We start from the raw sequence: 19,684 nt of genomic DNA, 5'->3' as shown, positions 1-19,684 counted from the left end.
CAACGAAAGGATAACAAGGAACAAAATTGATCCTCTTGAAGATCAGTGTGGTCAGCTATGCATGGAAAGAGACGGGGGAGATCTTAAATGGATTTTCTTTTTGCATCTGTATTTACTAGGGAGATGACACAGAGCATATGGAAGTGAGGTAAAGTAGCAGTGAGATCAGACTGTGTACAGATTACAGAGGAGGAGGTGATGCTGTCTTGAGGCAAATGAGGGTAGATGAATCCCCAAAGTCTGACATGGTGTTCCTTTGGACCTTGTGAGAGGCTAGTGCAGGAATTGCAGGGATGCTAGCAGAAGTATTTAAAATGTCCTTAGCCACAGGAGAGGCGCCTGAGGATTGGAGGATAGCCAATGTTGTTCCATTGTTTAAGAAAGGTTATTTTGTTTAGTTTATTTTGCGATACAATGCGGAGTAAGCCCTTCGATACATGCCACCTCATAGGACAATTTACAATGACCAGTTAACCTACCTGGTACATCTTTGGGCGGTGGGAGGAAACCAGAGCACCCAGAGGAAATCCATGCATTCCACGGCACAGAAACTCCTTAGAGAACAGCAGCAGAATTGAATTCTGAAACGCTCTAAGCTGTGACAGGTTAGGTTCAGAGAATATGGTGAGAAATTATAAGCAGGTGAGCCTGACATCAGTAGTGGACAAGTTATTGGGAGGTACTTTAAGGGACCAGATAGACAGGGACTGATTAGGGATAGTCAATATGGCTTTGCGCATGGTAGGTGGTATCTAAACAATTTGATAGTTTTTTTGAGGAAGTTATCAGGAAAGTTGATGTAGGAAAGGCAGTGGATATAGCCTACGTGGAGTTTAGCAAGGTCAATGGGAAGATCGGTCAAGAAGGTTGAGTCGCTTGGCATTCAGGATGAGATAGAAACAGTATTGTAAAGATGAGTGGCAGGCCAAAAACTCATGCTCGGAGTGAGTGAGAGTGAGAGAAACCTGTAATTTATACCTCAGCTAATACAGGTTGCGAGTATCTTGACTAGTCACATCATGATTTTGAATGGCAATTTGAATGTATAGGAGTGCAGGACGCTGCAGAGAGTGAGTGTACCCTGCCCAATACTTATACTTTATACTTCATTGTCGCCAAACAATTGGTACTAGAACGTACAATCATCACAGCAATATTTGATTCTGCGCTTCACACTCCCTGGATTACAAATATTAAATATTAAAAATAGTAAAAATTAGTAAATATAAAAATTTTAAATTATAAATCATAAATAGAAAATAGAAAAATGGAAAGTAAGGTAGTGCAAAAAAACCGAGAGGCAGGTCTGGATATTTGGAGGGTACGGCCCAGATCCGGGTCAGGATCCGTTCAGCAGTCGTATCACAGTTGGAAAGAAGCTATTCCCCAATCTGGCCGTACGGGTCTTCAAGCTCCTGAGCCTTCTCCCGGAGGGAAGAGGGACAAAAAGTGTGTTGGCTGGGTGGGTCGTGTCCTTGATTATCCTGGCAGCACTGCTCCGACAGCGTGCTCTGTAAAGTGAGTCCACGGATGGAAGATTGGTTTGTGTGATGTACTGTGCCGTGTTCACAACCTTCTGCAGCTTCTTCCGGTCTTGGACAGGACAACTTCCATACCAGGTTGTGATGCACCCTAGAAGAATGCTTTCTACGGTGCATCTATAAAAATTAGTGAGGGTTTTAGGGGACAGGTCAAATTTCTTTAGTTTTCTCAGGAAGTAAAGGCGCTGGTGGGCCTTCTTGGCAGTGAACTCTGCTTGGTTGGACCAAGTCAGGTCATTTGTGATATTGACCCCGAGGAACTTAAAGCTTTTGACCTGTTCCACTTGCACACCACCAATGTAAATTGGGTCATGCGGTCCGCTACTCCTTCTGAAGGATAGGTTATTGTCTTCACACCATGCCACCAGGTTCTTAATTTCCTCTCTATACTCAAGCTCATCATCACTCATATTACCAATACATCTCGGGCACATCCCAATCAACCAACAGAGCCATTGGCAGTATCCACAGGAGGTACTGCCTTAAGAAGGAAACATCTAAGATCAAAGATGCTCAAGAGTATTCAATCTTTTATTAACCCCCATCAGCTAGGATGTACAGAAGCCTTAAGTTGCACAACCCCAAGTTCAAGAACAGCTTTCCCTGAATCATTCGGTTCTTGAACCAACCGGCAAAACCCTAATCACCAGTTAAGCAACACTATGAATACTTTGCACTAAAATGGACTTTGGTTTTGTTCTAATTCTGTTTTTTTTTTGGGTAAAAAAAAGTCTTGTATTTTTCTTATGAATGCTGCTTATATGATACCCTGCTGCCGTAAGTAAAATTTTCATTGCACCTGTGCATATAAATTTGACTTTGACTTCAATAAAAGGCAAAGTCGAGCTTTTCATCTGTCATGTTCTCTGCCTCTCCTGGTCTCTTGGGGGAATCTGTTACATCAGTCTAATATCACTTGGTTCTTTTTAGTACCCTGCCATTTAACAGATCTCTCCTGTAAGCAACCTGTCAGCACTGTAATGTAATTGGAAACCTTTCATCTGGGCTAAAAGATCACCCTCAACATCCTGAGCTCTTCAAAGTAAAGTACTACATTGAGATTTTTTTTCCCAATTTGCAAAAGACGACAAACTGTGCAAATAAAAAATTACTGAGAACAAGAGTTGTAGAGTTCTTGAAAGTGAATCTGTAGGTTGTAGAATCAGTTCATAGTAGTAGTGATTGAAGTTATCCATGCTGGTTCAGTAGGCTGATGGTTGTAAGGTAGAAACTGTTCCTGAAACTGACTCGTAAGTGTCCTCTAATTTAGTCCTTTATTGAATACATTTTGGAAATCCACCTAAAGGTTCCTCAATATTCAAGTGAAATACTCAAAAATCACCTGTAGCCTGATTTCCCTTTTATTAAAACACATCACCTCTGCTCGTTGGATGACTCTTTTTAATGACCTGCCATTTCATACTTAACACTGGATTCCAGCATTTTCCCAGTGACAGATGTCAGTCTACCTGGCCATATTATTCATCTTAAAAGGTCTAATCTTTATATCAGCAAGATTTTCTTCCTTATGCATGCTAAAACTCATTCTGCCCATTTATAAAAAAGACATACAGGCTTAATCTCACAGAGGAGAATTTTTCACTTCCAGAACTCATAACTTGCAGTGCTGGTAAAAACTTTAAAAGGAAATGAGATAGGTGCACTAAAATAATCTGCTGGGCTCTGGTAAAATGAGATAGAAAGATAGGTCAACAGAAATCTAACACAGCTAAATGACCCCTTTATGATGCTGTGAGGAATCTTTCTTTGAACTTTTCCACCTCAGCTTTCTCTTGCTAAAGGCAAGACTGGTGAAGTGCATGCTTGAAATGAAACATATAAAATTGTGTCTGAAATAATCCAACCTATAGTATCTGCCATCCATCAGGATCATGTTCAAGAGATCCTGCACATTTTATGCTATAGGAAAGTGTCTCCTGAAATACTATTCCATACTCCCCAACCACCATTTATTGAGATACAACATGGATAGGTCCTTGCAGCCCTCTGAGCCGCGCCGCCAGCAAACCCCCAATTTACACACTTTAATTCCACGTCCCATTCCCATTCTGATATGTCTATCCACGGCCTCCTCTACTGTCAAGATGAAGCCACACTCAGGTTGGAGGAACACCATCTTATATTCCATCTGGGTAGCCTCCAACCTGATGGCATGAACATTGACTTCCCTAACTTCTGCTAATGCCCCACCTCCCCCTCGTACCCCATCCGTTATTTATTTATATACACACATTCTTTCTCTCTCCTTTTTCTCCCTCTGACCCCTCACTATACCCCTTGCCTATCCTCTGGTTCCCCCCCCCTCCCCCTTTACCTTCTCCCTGGGCCTCCTGTCCCATGATCCTGTCATATCCCTTTTGCCAATCAACTGTCCAGCTCTTGGCTCCATCCTTCCCCCTCCTGTCTTCTCCTATCATTTTGGATCTCCCCCTCCCCCTCCCACTTTCAAATCTCTTACTAACTCTTCCTTCAGTGAGTCCTGACGAAGGGTCGTGGCCCAAAACGTCGACTGTACCTCTTCCTAGAGATGCTGCCTGGCCTGCTGCATTCACCAGCAACTTTGATGTGTGCTGCCCCAACTTAATCCTTGCCTAATCACTGGACAATTTACAATGACCAACTGGTGGGTCTTTGGACTGTGGGAGGAAACTGGAGAACCTAGAGGAAATACACGCAGTCATGGAGAGACTCCTTACAGGTAGCAGCAGGAATTGAACCTGTAAAGTGTTGTGTGAACCACTACTGTGCCACCATCTGATAGAACTCTCAATGGCAGCCTGTGTACCATGATCTTCATGGTTAGGCATCTCAATACCCACAACTGAGTAAAGGGGGAAAAGTCTTGGGACTTTGGAGATTCTAGATATCATGACCACCTTCAAGCAAGCAGACAAATCTAACTGTGGTAACTACAAAGGGGTTTATTTCCTATCTGCCACATTTCATAGATAGCTGTTCTCCAAATCACAGATACTGTCCAACCAGGATGGAAAATGAACATAGAACTTTACAGCATGATACAGACCCTTGACCAATGATGTTGTGCCAAACCTTTAACCTACACCAAGATCAATCTAGTGATTCCCTCCCACATAACCTTCCATTTTCCTTCCTCCATGTGCCATTCTAAGTCTCTTAAATGTCTCTAATGTATCTGCCTCTATCACCAGCTCCAGCAGTGCATTCCATACACTGTGTAAAAAAAATCTACCACAGACATCCCCCCTATTCTTCCCTCCAAACACCTTAAAGTTATGCACCTTGTCGGGGAGGGTTTAAACTAACTTGGCAAGGGGATGGAAACCATAATGACAGGGCTGAGGAAGGGGAAGTTGGTATAGAAGTACAATAGTCTGAGGCACCCTAGATTCTCTTTAAAATTTACTAAATAGTTTTAGATGTTTATTTCTTTGTCTTCTGCATTAGTGTGTCATTAGTAATGAGCAAATTTTAATTTCCAAACGTTTGTTTTCCAAAAACAATGTTAGATACATTTTTGTATTTTGTTAAAGAAAGCATATTAAGTAATAGACCATTTTTCAAATAAAAACTTGATTATTTTGTAGGTACAGTATATAGCTCAGTGCATGATTGAACAAAGATAACCAACAGGGTGCTAATGATCAATGAAATAATGAGTTAAGTGAACTAAACTGATTAATGGAAACAAAGATGGATGCAGAAAGAATCAAATTGGGCAATGGACAACCAAACCTGATGTGACATTTTAACCTTCAATCATCAATTCCTACACCATGGCAAGAGTGAGCATGGCAAGAGTGACACAAAGTGGTCACCCTGCATCAGCAAGGTCTCTCCCAAGCAGAAATTTTGCAGCAGACAGGAGTATAAAGATGTGCTGTCCAAGCCCTTTTGAAGAAGCAAAAAGAAATGGGCAAGCTTAAGGACTAGAAACTAAGTGCAGATGATGAGAGATACATCAAACTGATGTCCCTTCTAAGTTGGAAGCAGTCCAGCATTGATATCAGCTTTGAACTCACAGAAACCACTGGAACCCAAGTGCACCCCTCTACAGTCCAGAGAAGTCATGCCAGAAGATGACTTAATTGAAGAGTTACTGTCAAAAAGCCATTCTCCAAACTGGAAACAAAACACCTACACACAAAGACACAAGGACTGGGGTGCTGAACAATGCCAGCAAGTACTCTGGACTGACGAATTGACCTCTGAGAGTGCTACATGGATGAGTGTCTGCAGCCGGCAGTGAAGCAAGGCTTGGGGCTGCATTTCTGCAAATGGAGTTGGTGATCTGGTCAGAATTAATTAAATCCTCAATGCTGAGAAGTACAGTACAAGCAGATTCCCATCCATCACACAATACCATCAGGGAGGCACCCGATCACTTCATTCTGCAGAAGGACAATGACCTCAAATACACAACCAAAGTATAAAGAATTACCTTCAACGAAAAGAAGAACAAGGAGTTCAGCAACAGATGACATGGCCTGCACAGAGCCCTTATCTCAACATCATTGAGGCTGTTTGGGATTGCCTGGAGAGACAGAAAAAAGTGAGACTGCCAAAGTCTGCAGAAGAACTTTGCAAGTTCTCCAAGATGGTTAGCAACCTACCAGCAGATTTTTTTATAAAACTGCACAACAATGTACCCAAGACAATTTATGCAGACTTAAAGGCAAAGGGTGATCACACCAAATAGTGATTTTAGTTTTTTTTACTGTTTACTACTCTTCATATTTTTTTTATATTTAGAAACTTTCCATTCCATTATTTTTGAAAGCGTTTTTGCTTCATAGCATTTTTTTCATTGAACTAAGGCTTTTGCACAGTACTGTAAATGCAGTGTGTAGTGGAGGTCAGACTGACGACTGGGTAAAATTGCAGACAATGGGATGAGTTGAAGTGTAACACAGCAGCACAATCAAAAAGGGCAATGAATACAGGACAAGGTGTTATATTCGAATGCACACAGTATACGGACTAAAGCAGATGATCTTGTAGCACAGTTAGAGATTGGCAGGTAAATATTGTAGGCCTCAATGAGTTTTGGCTGAAAGAAGATCATAGTTGGAAGCTTAATATCCAAGGATACACCTTATATCAAAAGGACAAGCAGGTAAGCACAAGGCTTTGGGTGGCTCTGTAGGTAAAAAAAAATTAAATCAAATCCTTAGAAAGAGGTGACATAGGAAGATGTAGAACCCTTGCAGGTAGAGTTAAGAACCTACAAGGGTAAAAAGACTATATGCAGGCCTCCAAATAGTAGCCAGGATGTAGGATATGAATTATAAAGGGAGATGGAAACTGCATGTAACAAAGGCCCGGTTATGATGGTCATGGGGCATTTCAATATGCAGGTAAATTGGCAAAATCAGGTTGCTGCTGAATCCCAAGAGGGGGAATTTGCAGAATGCCTATGAGAGAGAAGGTTGTGGTTGAGCCTACCAGGGGAAAGGCAATTATGGATTGGGTGTTGTGCAACTAACCAAATTTGATTAGAGAGCTTAGGTAAAGGAACCCTTTGGATGAGGTGATCATTTGATAGAATTCACACTGTAGTTTGAAAGAGATTAACCAAAGTCAATTTAATTTTGAAAGTAAGCTAGCCAGTAATAGCAACGAGGATAACGAGGATTCCAAAAGTGTATCTATGAATGAATGAGACAGGAGAGGTAGTAATGGTGGACGACCTTAAGTATTTTGTGTCAGTATTCTCTGTGGAAGACAGTAGCAGTCTGCGGAAAATTTGAGTGTCAGGGGGCAGAAGTGAGTGCAGTAGCTATTACTAAGGAAAAGGTGCATGCGAAGCTGAAAGGTCTGAAGGTAGATGTCACGTGGGCCACATTGACTACATGCCAGGCTCTAAAGGCGGTAACTTAAGAGATTTTGGAGGTATTAGTAATGATTTTTCAAGAATCATGAGATTTTGTAATGATTCTGGAGGACTGGAAAGTTACAAATGTCCACAAGGGAGGGCTGCAGAAGAAAGGAGGTTATAAGTCAGTTAGCCTGAATTCAGTGGTTGACAAGATGTTGGAGTCCATTATTAAGGATGAGGTTTCAAGATAAAATGGGCCAAAGTCAGCATAGTTTCCTTAAGGGGGAATCTTGCCTAATAAATCTGTTAGAATTCTTTGTGGAAATAACAGGCAAGATAAACAAAGGATGTTGTTTACTTGGATTTTCAGAAGGCATTTGACAAGATGCCATACACGGATCTGCTTAATAAGATAGGAGACCATGACATTAAAGTAAAGATAATAGCATGGATAGAAGATTGATTGACAAAGAGTGGTTATAAAGGGGGACCTTTTCTGTCAGCTGCCAGTGACTAGTGGTGTTCCGACTGCTTCTTTTCACATTAGATGTCAATGATTTGGATGACAGAATTGATGGCTCTGTGGCCATATTTGTCAGCGATATGAGGGTAAGTAGAGAGGCAGGTGATGTTGAAAGAGCAGGAGTCTACAAGAAGACAGACAGATTGGGAGAATGGACAGAGAAGTGGTAGATGGAACATAATGGAAGGAAGTGTATGGACATGCACTTTGGTAGAAGGAATAAAGGCATAGACTATTTTCTAAACAGGGAGAAAATTCAAAAAAATCAGAGGTGAAAGAGACTTAGGAGCCCTTGTGCAGGATTCACAAAAGGTTAACTTGCAGGTTGAGTCAGTGGTAAGGAAGGCAAATCCAAATTAGCATTTATTTCAAGAGCAGAGATGTAATACAGAGGCTTTATAAGGCATTGGTCAGAAGGCTCTTGGGAGTACTGTAAGCAGTTTTTGGCCCTTCATCTAAGAAAAGATGTGCTGGCATTGGAGAGAGTCCAGAGGAAGATATGAGCATAATTCTGGAATGAAAGGGTTAACATATGAGGAGCATTTGATGGCTCTGGGCCTGTACTCCCTGGAGTTTAAAAGAATGAAGGGGGATCTCATTGAAACTTATCGAATATTGAAAGGTCTGGGATAGAGTGGATGTGGGGATATTTCCTATAATGGGCAAGCCTATGCCCTGGGAAACCATCCGTCTGTCCACTCTAATCATCTTGTACATTATATTAAGCCACCTCTGATCCCTTTTTTCTCCAAAGAGAAAAACATCAACTCCTTAGCTCGCTCAGCCTTTTCTCATAAGACATGCTCTCTAACCAATGCAGATCTCCTTTGCACCCTTTCTAAAGCTTCCATATCCTTCCTGTAATGAGGCAACCAGAACTGAACACAATTCTCCAACTGTGCTCCACTTTTATAGGGCTGCAATATTACCTCGCGGCTCTTGAACATATTCCCCCAGCTATTCTTGGGGTTCATGTCAATAGATCCCTCAAAGCTAACCCTGTATTCTGCCTTCATGTTCAAAATTCCAAAGTGAATCAATTCACACTTCTTTAGATTGAACTCCATCTGCCACTTCTCAGTCTCGTTCTGCATCCTCTCAATGTCCCGCCATAACCCGGCTGAGAATCTAGCCTCTACATCAACCTTCTACATTATCCATAACACAACCAACCTTTGTGTCATCTGCAAACTTACTAACCTAGCCTTCCACTTCCTCACTTGTCATTTTTAAAAATCGTAAAGCACAGATCCCCATGGAACAGCACTAGTCACCAACCTCTGGGCAAAATATGCTCCATCTATTATCACCCTCTGCCTTCTGTGGGCAAACCAATTCTCATTCCATGCAATCAAGTTTCCCTGGATCCCATGCCTCCTGATTTTCTGAATGGACCTCCCATGGGGAACCTTGTCAAATGCCGAAAATTAATCAAAAACACATCTAATGCTCTGGCTTCATCCACGTTTTGTCACTTCCTCAAAAGAATTCGATTAGGCTTGTGAGGCACAACTTGACCCTCACAAAGCTGCATTGACTATTCCTAATCAGACAATGTTTTGCCAAGTGCTCATAAATCCTCTCCAATAGTTTGCCCACTGAAGTAAGACTCATCGGTCTATAATTCCCAAGGTTATCTCTATATCCTTTCTTGAACAAAGGAAAACATTTACCACCCTTCAATTGCCTGGCACTACTCCTGTGGCCAAGTAAGGATGCAAAGATCATCACCAAAGGCACAGTAATCTTTTCACATCCTTCCTGTAGTAACCAGAGGTATATTCTGTCTGATCCCGGTGACCTACCTATACTGATTTTATTTTTAACAAGTTCTAACACATCCTTCTTACATAGACATGTTCCAGCCTGTTCTATGCTGACCTCACATTCATCAAGGTCCCTCTCACTGGTGAAGACTGAAGCAAGGCATTCATTAAGAACCTCTCCCAATGCCTCAAGTATGCAATGGATGTGATCTTCACTGCTCAGCAATGAATGGCACAAATATAATGTAGGGAGCAGCACTGGTCACAATACATGGCTTTCTGCAACCTCATGGAAACCTTTGGATTCATCAGTTGGTTGTCCACAGTCTCATCCTTGCTCCACAAGTCATATTTAGATATCTGTGTACAACACAACCAGTCTCAGGGAAGACTGGTGTTAAAACAAAGTTGTATCATTGCCCAACACTTCTCTTGACCTTTCTTGAAATGGTGTTGCACAACATCTCCAAATTTCTCGAGGGAATGAATCTGATTTTCAGAAGCAATAGAGAACTGTTCAATTGCACTCTAAAACAAAGGTTACCCAAATCTCAGCAGACCAGTTACCGTGCACTGATTAGACTTGCCCTTCTGCATGAGCTACGAATCATAGTTAACACTTTGACATATACAAGAAAATGGGTCTAAAACTTAACATCCACATGAAAGGTGAATCCCCTATACCTGACGTTCACAGCATTATATGCTTAGACTTGAACCACATTCCTCTGGTCATTTTTCAATAAAGGAAGACATTGATGTTCAAATTCACTCACAATCCGTCAACCAAGGAAAAGGGTATTTGAAGAAATATTGCAAATATTGGTTGTTTGGGTTGGCTATTTGGAACTTTGGTTGGTCACTGAGCTGGCAAAATGGTTGCAGACATTTGAAGAACATGACCTCAAATCTTGGCACAAACCTCAAGGTCTACTGGGTCGCAGTGAGTCCTGTCCTCCTTTATCCTTTAAGTCTGGACTGCCATCAGCAGACATCTCTCAGTAATGGAAACATACCAATGCTGTTGCTACAAAATGCAGCATATTCACTAGATAGGGCTAGGGTAACCCTAACAGACAAACAGACCAATGTCACCCATTCAGTTGTGTTGGATAGCTATGCTTCACATGCCCAACACCAGCTCCCAGAAACAAACACCCTCTTCCCAGCTTTGTCATGGGAGGAGGTTTCAAGAAAATGAGGGGAAAGATTAATAAACTTAAAGAAAATTTGCAGATGCCAGAAATATTGAACAGAACACTAGAGGAACTAGCAAGTTAGGCAGCATCTATGGAAGGGAGCAAATATTTGAAGTTTTGGATTGAGTCCCTTCCCTGATGAAAGGTGTCAGCTTGAAATATCTATGGTTTATTCCCCTCCAACAGATGCTGCCTGATTGGCGGAGCTCCTCCAGCATTTTATTTGTTTTGCTCAACGATGTGCTCAATCCCCTTGAAGGGATACATAATCCCACAGATTCCTGAGAATCTCTGGGCCAAGGAGAAGCAGCGTTGGAATGGTGTTCAGCTCCTTCAGGCCACATACTGGGAGTACATGTTGACCCTGAGATTAGAGGGCGCGCATCACCTTACAAACATAACCCCCTCAACTTTTCTGCCACCAACAACCCTGTGTTTGGTACTAATGAACACAGCTATCTTCTGGGCTGTGAATTTGGCCTTTGAGTCTTCAAATTCAGTCATGTACAATACACCAAGGAGAAAATGCAATTTGAAGCTATTAAAAGGCCTTTATTTCAGAAAGCAAACTAATTCACACACTGAAAAATATGGCAATCTAAACAGAAGATGCCAGACACCACAGTTGGGGAACTAAATGGATTAGTTTTCTTGTCTAGAGACCTGAGCTGAACCCAGCTCTTAAATTACATTAAACTGGACTTGGTAAAACTTTGCAGCAATTCTGCTGTTTCTTTATTAAAATTCTTCATTCTTTCCTGTTCCTTCCCATTGACTTTCAATTCTGACATGCAACTTCTGAGCCTGGTTCTGGGTACAGGATTCACATTGGCTTTCACCTGCTGGTAATGCATATGGCTGGAGATGTTTTCAGCACTGGAATGGTACTACACAAGCTTCCAATACACAAGTTGAACAGTCAAAATATTATAAAATGTTTATTTTGAAATTTCAATTTTCATGAAAGCTGTAGAATCTTAATGTACTTAGTTTTCTTCACAACTGGTTACCACTCACTACAAAGACATCAGCTTGATTTCCTTCATGCAGTTCAGAGATGGAGTCAAGATGTAATACTTCGTGGTTCTTTGAAAGATTCTGTAGTACAAGATAAATTAGGAACTTGTTCAAACCACATCAACCCCTACCCCTGCAATCCAGAACCTATTTGGCCCTAACTTCACCCCTAGAGCTACAATCTGCAGGTGATACATATATGTGTGTATATTGGAGCTCCAAGTCTTCACTGACCTGTTTGACACTGAATATGAGAATGGACCTTGCACAGTACATTACAAAGCCCCCCCCCCCACCATCAACTTGTCCCCAGTGTAGAGCACCCTCCAATAACCAAGGCCCATAACAACACCCTGGAAAATATCAATCACCTCTCTTATCTTGGATGCTGTCTCTCAACAAAGGAAGACATCGACAATGAAATTCACTTTTTGTTTTCAGTGCATTAGGACTGGTATTGGCCAATCAAGGAATATAGCATTTCAAAATCAAGGCTGAATTATAGCCCAAAGTTTATTGCCCACCAGTTAGCAGTAACCCCTGCCAGGACCTTCAGAGTCTTTATATGTTTCAATCAAATTCCTTATCATTCTTCTAGGAATAAGGCAGACTAAAGCCCATTTCATCTTGTATGTAGAATGCTCATGCCTCACAAGTATTGATCTAATTTCCTTCTGCAGAGGTATGGTCAGACCTTCAGCAATTTTCCAACACTTGTAACAGAGTCATATTGGAGACACAAGACACTGCAGATGTTGGAATTTAGAGCAAAAGAGAAAATCAGCATGTTAGGCAGCATCTGTGGAAGCAATGTCAGCACCCTGCATCAAGACTCTGGATGGGAACAGGCTCTTTGGCCCACTAGGTCCGTGCTGACCATCAAGCATCAAATTACAGCAATTCCACTTCTGTTTGTCCCATGTTTACATCAAACCCCTGCCTCCCAGATTCTACCACTCACCTGTACATTCAATGCAATGTACAGCAGCCAATTAACCCACTGGCCTATGGGTCTTTTAGAACATTAGGGAAAACAATGCAAACAGGCAAACTCCACACAGACAGCAGCTGAGATAAGGATTGAACCCAGACCTCTGGAGCTGAGAGTCAGCAGCTCCACAAATCGTGCCACAAACATTCTGCTGGAGGGACTCAGTGGATTCAGCAGCATCTGTAGGAGGAAATGAATTGTCAACGTTTAAGTTCAAAACTACCAGCTGTGCCACTATGTCAACCTGTTTTCACAGATTCATTAATTCTGTATTCCCTTTCTCTGAAATTTCTGTTTGCTTTCATTGCACTTAGCTTTCAGTTTTACAATTTAAACTAAAAATAGAAATTGCTGTAAATATTTCTCTGCTCAGGGAGCAACCATGTGGAAAGAAACAGAGTTAAAATCACAGGCAATGACCATTTCAGAAAACTGAAATCATTTACCAGAAACATTGTCCCTCCCTCTACAAACAATGTGGATTCATATTTTCTGTTCACACTTCACATTTGCAGCTTTATGTAGCACTGAACATTCACTGACAAAACATGGTAAAAGGGTGATGATATAATGTTTAGACATTGAAGGACTGCAAAATATGGGGTTTTGCAGGAAAGTGAGGTTAAAATAGGCTGATAGTAAATGGTGTTAGGAGGTTTGAGAAGCCAAATGGTGTATTTCTGATAAAAAGTGGGCTTCAGAATTTAAACTTAGAAACTAAACGATTTCTAATTTTACACTTAAAACTAAATGAGGATTGTTAATACTTTTGAGTACTATAGTAAATTAAAACTAAATGAGGATAGTTAATACTTTTGAGTACTATAGTAAATTAGACTCAGGTCATGGATGGGAATATGTACTTTGAAAAGTAAAGTAAGGCACATTACTTGGAAAATAAGAATCTAAAGCAGAGAAAGAGGCAGATTACTTCAGGTACTACATAAGCTAATGAATTCATTAACTGAAGGCACAAATCAGGCATTAGGCCTTGTTTCAGACAAGTAGATAGCATAATTTGTATTAAGCATAGGCCAAACCTGAAATAATTGGAGAGATACTCAGTGGGTCAGGCAGCATCTGGAGAGAGTAAGTAATTAATATTTAAAGTCAGCAACCTTTCATCTGTTTTGATTACACATTAATTTTCTCCATAGATTTTGCTTGACTTGTTGAGAATCTTCAAAATTTTGCTTTTCCTTCAGGACTTTCAGCTGCTGCAAGAGAAGGTTACGAACACTTGAGGAAGAAGTGAGAAGAGGGGTTAGCTAACAGGAAATTAAGTTCTGCTCAAACACCTGGACTGGGGTGGATGACTTCTTTGTGATAAAGTACTGTGAAAGCCTTTGGCACATTTATTTAGCTAGGGTGCCTAAGACTTTTGCACAGTACTGTCATAATGTTATGTATTGACTGTACTGCTGCCACAGTAAAAGAAAACAAATTTCATGCAATATGTGAGTGATGATAAGCCTGATTCTGATATGAGTCTCTGTTGTGGACTGAGAATGGGAAGGGGGCAGGGATACTGGAATCATTGTTGAGAAAAGGGGAAGGGAGCTGGGGCGGAGCGGGAAGCATCAGAGAAACATTCTGTAATGATCAATAAACCAACGGTTTGGAATCAAATTTCCTTGTCTGGTGTTTCAGGGCAGGGTGTGATTGCATCCATGCCATCCCCCACCCCGGCACTCCTTCTCTGCCTCCTGTCCCACACTCCTTTCATGGTGTTCCACCCTTGCCATTCCCAACATCCTTTCTCCCCACCACATTTACAAATTTGTTCTCCGCTCCACTTGACAAATACAGTACTGTGAAAAAGTCTTAGGCACCTTAGCTATATACATGTCTGTATTCCGGTAAATACAGCCACATAAAGGGCAGCAGGAGTATACAACAGTCGTACATATAAAACTTTCCTTTTCTTTCTAACAATACTTACAATATCCGTTGATTGTTTGGATTAAATAGCAGATTTAACCAGACTGATGGTGCAAATGTTTCTACATTCTAAACTTAATACTGTATAAAACAAAGATCATGGAGTCATTCCATGAGTAATGAGAAGTTACCCAAATGTGCACTCCTCAGGGGCTTATTATCTTCCTTTATCTTCCCTTTAGATAGAAACAGGTAAAGAAATCATAAATACGCTGAATGTTTCTTAAGCAAGGTGCAGTTCAAAGTAAAAAATATTTTTCATCCCACATTACAATTATCCTTGAAAGAGTCTGTAAAGCAATACTTTCTTCTTTATGCCTCTTTCACCCATCAGCTTAATTCTAATGTTTAAGAATCAGCCAGTTCCCTTATTACAAATGTCACTGATGAACTTGTTTTCACATCTGCATGCGCTCAGTATTTATTCCCCAGAGGGTGTTAAAGACAAAAATCAGTGGACTTTCATTACCTTACACAGCCTCCTCAGGACACCAGCTAAATGATTCTGGACTTCAATTCCACTGTGGTCAACAACACCATTTCATCAATGAATGTTACTTTTCATTATATTCACATCTTTTTAGCTGTGGATGCTGTGTCACATTGGTAGTTGCTTAAACTAGCTCCGTTCTTGCAATTCCTTAACTCAGTACAAATGGACTGATAAAATCCAGAACGGGGTGGGGGGGGGGTGGTGCAGGGGGTAAAAATCTTGACATGATCAGAAACTAACAACTGGGCAAATGACAAATGGGGTACTCCTCATCTGTAGCTGCAATATGATTCATGGCTTTAACATCTGAAATAAGTTTGGCTGTTGAAATCTAATTTAAAATATCATCTACTTACTAAATGAATGAATATCTATAGAAATAAAATCAGAATTACCAAAACACTGCCCAGAATTGTAATGCTACTTGACAGGTCTGAACTTTTGAGTTCCACACCAACACTGATTTCCCCATCACACATTGTCTACATTTTGTCTAACTTTTTTTTAGTAATTCACTCTTCTTGCTCTTGAAGATGACAGCCTCCTAGTTCCAAGCACATTACCATATTATTTATGAAACTTGGATTAGAAACAAACCTCATCACCAATGATCCCATTTTATTGATCAGTGAGTTATCAGCTATTACAGAAAAAATGGTGGTGGTGGGCAGGAGAAAGGTAAAATTGAGATAAAACTCCAAACATTGAGGTATTTTGGAAGGATCCAGGAAGCAAAGCGGGATCAGTCCAAGACAACATTTGGGCGATCTGGAAAAAATTGCCCTCATTAATTATATTCCAAGGTTAAATTTAGCCACATGCTTGTCTCATTTTTCAGCAAGTCACCCAGCTTCCTCTTCAACATACGGTATCACATTGGCAGCATCATCCTGGAGGTGGTACAGTAATGGTGTGCATACTCCTACGGTCCTTCAGTCAGGCATCTTGGGACACAGTTAAACACAGCGCCGAGTATGTTGTTAATTAGCTCTTCACACCATCTGCTCATCATTACTCGGCTATTTTCAACATTACTTAACGAAAGCCACATGGGAAGTAAATACACAATGGAGTTAAACATTCACCACTGGGTCCTTGGCAGTCCCGCCACTGATGCATGGATTTAAATATGTAATAGAGCAATAACTCACCCCACAGGCCTGCTTCACTACTTCATTCGGTTACAACCAATGTAACTGAAACCTCAACTCTACATTGCCTATTCACAGTAACCTTTCACCCTCTCACTTATCAAGAGTCTCCGTACCCATGTCTTGAAAATATACAAAGACTGTTTCATTTGAGGATGAAACCAGAGGGACAAGAAAAAGTCACTTTCATCTCTGTTAAATGAGCAATCGCTTATTTTTGAACATTGAAGCACTAGACTCTCCCACAACAGGACACATCCACTCTGAGATTCTTGTTTGTTTCAAAAGATTCTGCAGCAAAACTAGCAGAGAAGTCCTGCATCTGTTAAGGGCAGAAGCCACCTTAGAACCATATGTCCACAAGATTCCTGGGAGAAGAGACCAGCAGAAAATTCCAATGAACATATCCACCACTGTGCAGTATGCTATCAACACAGTATTTTGGGAGCGAAACCAAGTAGAAATCTAACAGCACAAACCCACACACATCTAATACATCTGACATAAATATCTGTAAACATTTTTATCCGAACCTGAATGGTTTAGCTCAAATTCCTCCCAAGCTCCCACCACACTAATGCTTAGTCACTCGATTTGATTCACAGAATGTGACAACGAAGTCCTTGAAGAGAAACATGGGCCCTGCCAATAAAACCGAACATTGTGAATTATGTCATGAGATGATTCCAAGGCAGTTTTCAAATTTTGAAAAGGAGACAGTCAAAAATCACTGTCAGGCAGAAACTGGAAAACTTTTGCTTAAGGGCACATTCCTAAAATACAGTCAGATGCTAATATCCTTACATGATGAAACAGAGTAACAGGATAAGCTTCCAAGAAAAGAAAACAAGCACCAAGGAACAGTACTGATGCATGTACACAGGAGATCTCCCTTAGTATATTGGAGGTTTCCCCCCAAGTCTTCTGTTGGAGTGAAGTAAACTAAGTACAAGATAGGTTTCCTTTACATCTGCTTGCAGCCAGACCAACTGTGAGGAAGAGGTATTATTTTCTCTTTCCTGATTACAATGACAAATACAGGTCTATGCGATTTTTAAAGGAAAAAAAAAACAATGGCATGCAAGTACAGATCTTAAAACAGAATGAAACTACAATGAGTACATATGCATCAGAAGGTATCTTCAACACACCTCTTCCATTAGTTGTTCAAAGGTTTAGTACTTCTGTTCCTTTCCTGTTCTCATTCTTTGAGCTGCCCTCCTCAACAGAGATGCTCCCACAACCCTGTGAGCTAAAACACAAAGCTATGGCTAACTGTTCCAATTGGTCAAAGTGGGCTTGGCATAACCCACACCAGCTGGACAATCCCTTTCATCCTTGGTACATCTATGGCATTTTCATTACTTTACCCGAACCCCAGTCACAGACGCATTGTTAACGGACATTTTCCATGTCTATTTCCTGATAAACACAGTCCAGTTCTCAGCAGATTTCTTTCCACTGCATGATGCCAAGGTTTAAATTCTTCAATAAGATGGAAAAGAAAGTACTTGGAAAGACTCTTGCCCTTTAACTTATTGTGGGCCAGAAACACAGCCAAAGATGTGTCAGTTGACACCCCCAGACTGGCAGTGGATTGGGTCTTCCGGTGGAGATTTCAGGAACGGCTTCGGTCTTTATGGCTCCCCACTATCATCTTGCTGTAGAGTTTCTGCTGCTCCTCTTTGTACGTGTTCTTCACTTTTTCTCTTTTGAGGCCACCATCCCTGAAACCAACATACAAATCAACTCAAGGTCAGCATATCAGGTCAAATCCAGGTCAACAAGGGTTTCAAATAAATCTAGTGAACATGAGAAATAGACCATTCACTGTGCACCATCCCACTGTGTGTTCGTTCCGCCATTCAAAATCATAGACTAATTTAGCAGGGTGATCTCTACTTCAGCCCCACTTTCCTGAACTAAACTCAATTCTCCAAATATTTAAACATCTAAACTCACAGACATCCCAGTTACACCCAGGAACCAAAAATACCAGTTAAACCAGTACTATCCAGATACTGTTACTTCATTAAAAAGGCTGCAGATTTATGGAATTCTTTACACCCAGTGGCAGTGAATGTTCAGTGAAATCCACATCAAATACTAAACAAATGTTTGCATGTTCGGCAAAAGCAGACACCAGGATTAAGTACAATGGTATCAAGGATATATTTTCCATGATTGGCAGGGCAGGCAAAAAGGACCAAATGTTTGAAATCTATTGACTAACACCTTGAGAAGGAAATCAGCTGTTCTTACCTACTGTGATTTAAATGCTATTCTAGATCCACCAATGTGGTTGATGCAGGAAACAGCAGAGGTGCGGACATGGCTCAGCACATCAGGGAAACCAACCTCCTCTCCGTGGCCTGCTTGCACTTCCTTTCATTTCACTTCCTCAGCATAATCAAAGTTCAAAGTAAATTTATCTCCTCCTCCCCCCATGAAAGTTTTCATGTTTTATTGTTTTACAACATTGAATCACAGTGGATTTAATTTGGCTTTTTTTTTAAACACTGATCAACAGAAAAAGACTCTTTCATGTCAAAGTGAAAACAGATTGATCCAAAGTGATCTAAATTAATTACAATATAAAACACAATAATTGATTGCAGAAGTATTCACCCCTTTTAGTATGTCACACCAAATCATCACTGGTGCAGCCAATTGGTTTTAGAAGTCACATAATTGGTTAAGGAGATCACCTCCACATCTCCAAATAGACAGTCAAGGTGTTTCAATTGATTGCAGTACAAATACACCAGTATCTGGAAGGTCCAAGTGCTGGTGAGTCAGTATCCTGGCAAAAACTGCACCATGAAGACAAAAGAACACCCCAAGCAACTCTGTTAAAAGGATATTGAAAAGCACAAGTCAGGAGATGGATACAAGAAAATTTCCGTGTCACTGAATATCCCTTGGAGTACAGTTAAGTCAATCATCAAGAAATGGAAAGAATATGGCACAGCTGTCAATCTGCCGAGAGCAGCCCATGCTCAAAAACTGAGTGACTATGCAAGAAGGGGACTAGTAAGAGAGGCCACCAAGAGACCGATGACAATTCTGGAGGAGTTACAAGTTTCAGTGGTTGAGATGGGAGAGACTGTGCATACAACAACTGTTGCCCGGGAGCTTCACCAGTTGCAGCTTTATGGGAGAGTGGCAAAGAGAAAGCCACTATTGAAATAAACTCACATAAAATCTTGGCTAGAGTTTGCCAGGAGGCACATGGGAGACTCTG

General features: G+C 40.9%; 1 protein-coding gene across 3 annotated transcripts in view; it reads right to left on the bottom strand.

The window, feature by feature from the left end:
• Positions 1-11,378: 11,378 nt before the first annotated feature.
• Positions 11,379-19,684, bottom strand: part of LOC140201749 (glycerol-3-phosphate acyltransferase 4) — a 106,006-nt gene continuing 97,700 nt past the window's right edge. For all 3 annotated transcript variants that reach the window (XM_072266366.1, XM_072266368.1, XM_072266367.1), the window contains one exon: positions 11,379-18,167. In XM_072266366.1, coding sequence (XP_072122467.1) covers positions 18,059-18,167 — 109 coding nt within the window. In that variant the 3' untranslated portion in view covers positions 11,379-18,058. The remainder of the gene's footprint in view (positions 18,168-19,684) is intronic.

Source organism: Mobula birostris, chromosome 8 (assembly GCF_030028105.1).
Source record: "Mobula birostris isolate sMobBir1 chromosome 8, sMobBir1.hap1, whole genome shotgun sequence".
Classification (NCBI taxonomy): domain Eukaryota; kingdom Metazoa; phylum Chordata; class Chondrichthyes; order Myliobatiformes; family Myliobatidae; genus Mobula; species Mobula birostris.
The sequence above is the reverse complement of the archived record's forward strand: the minus strand, read 5'-3'. Positions and strand labels throughout refer to the sequence as shown.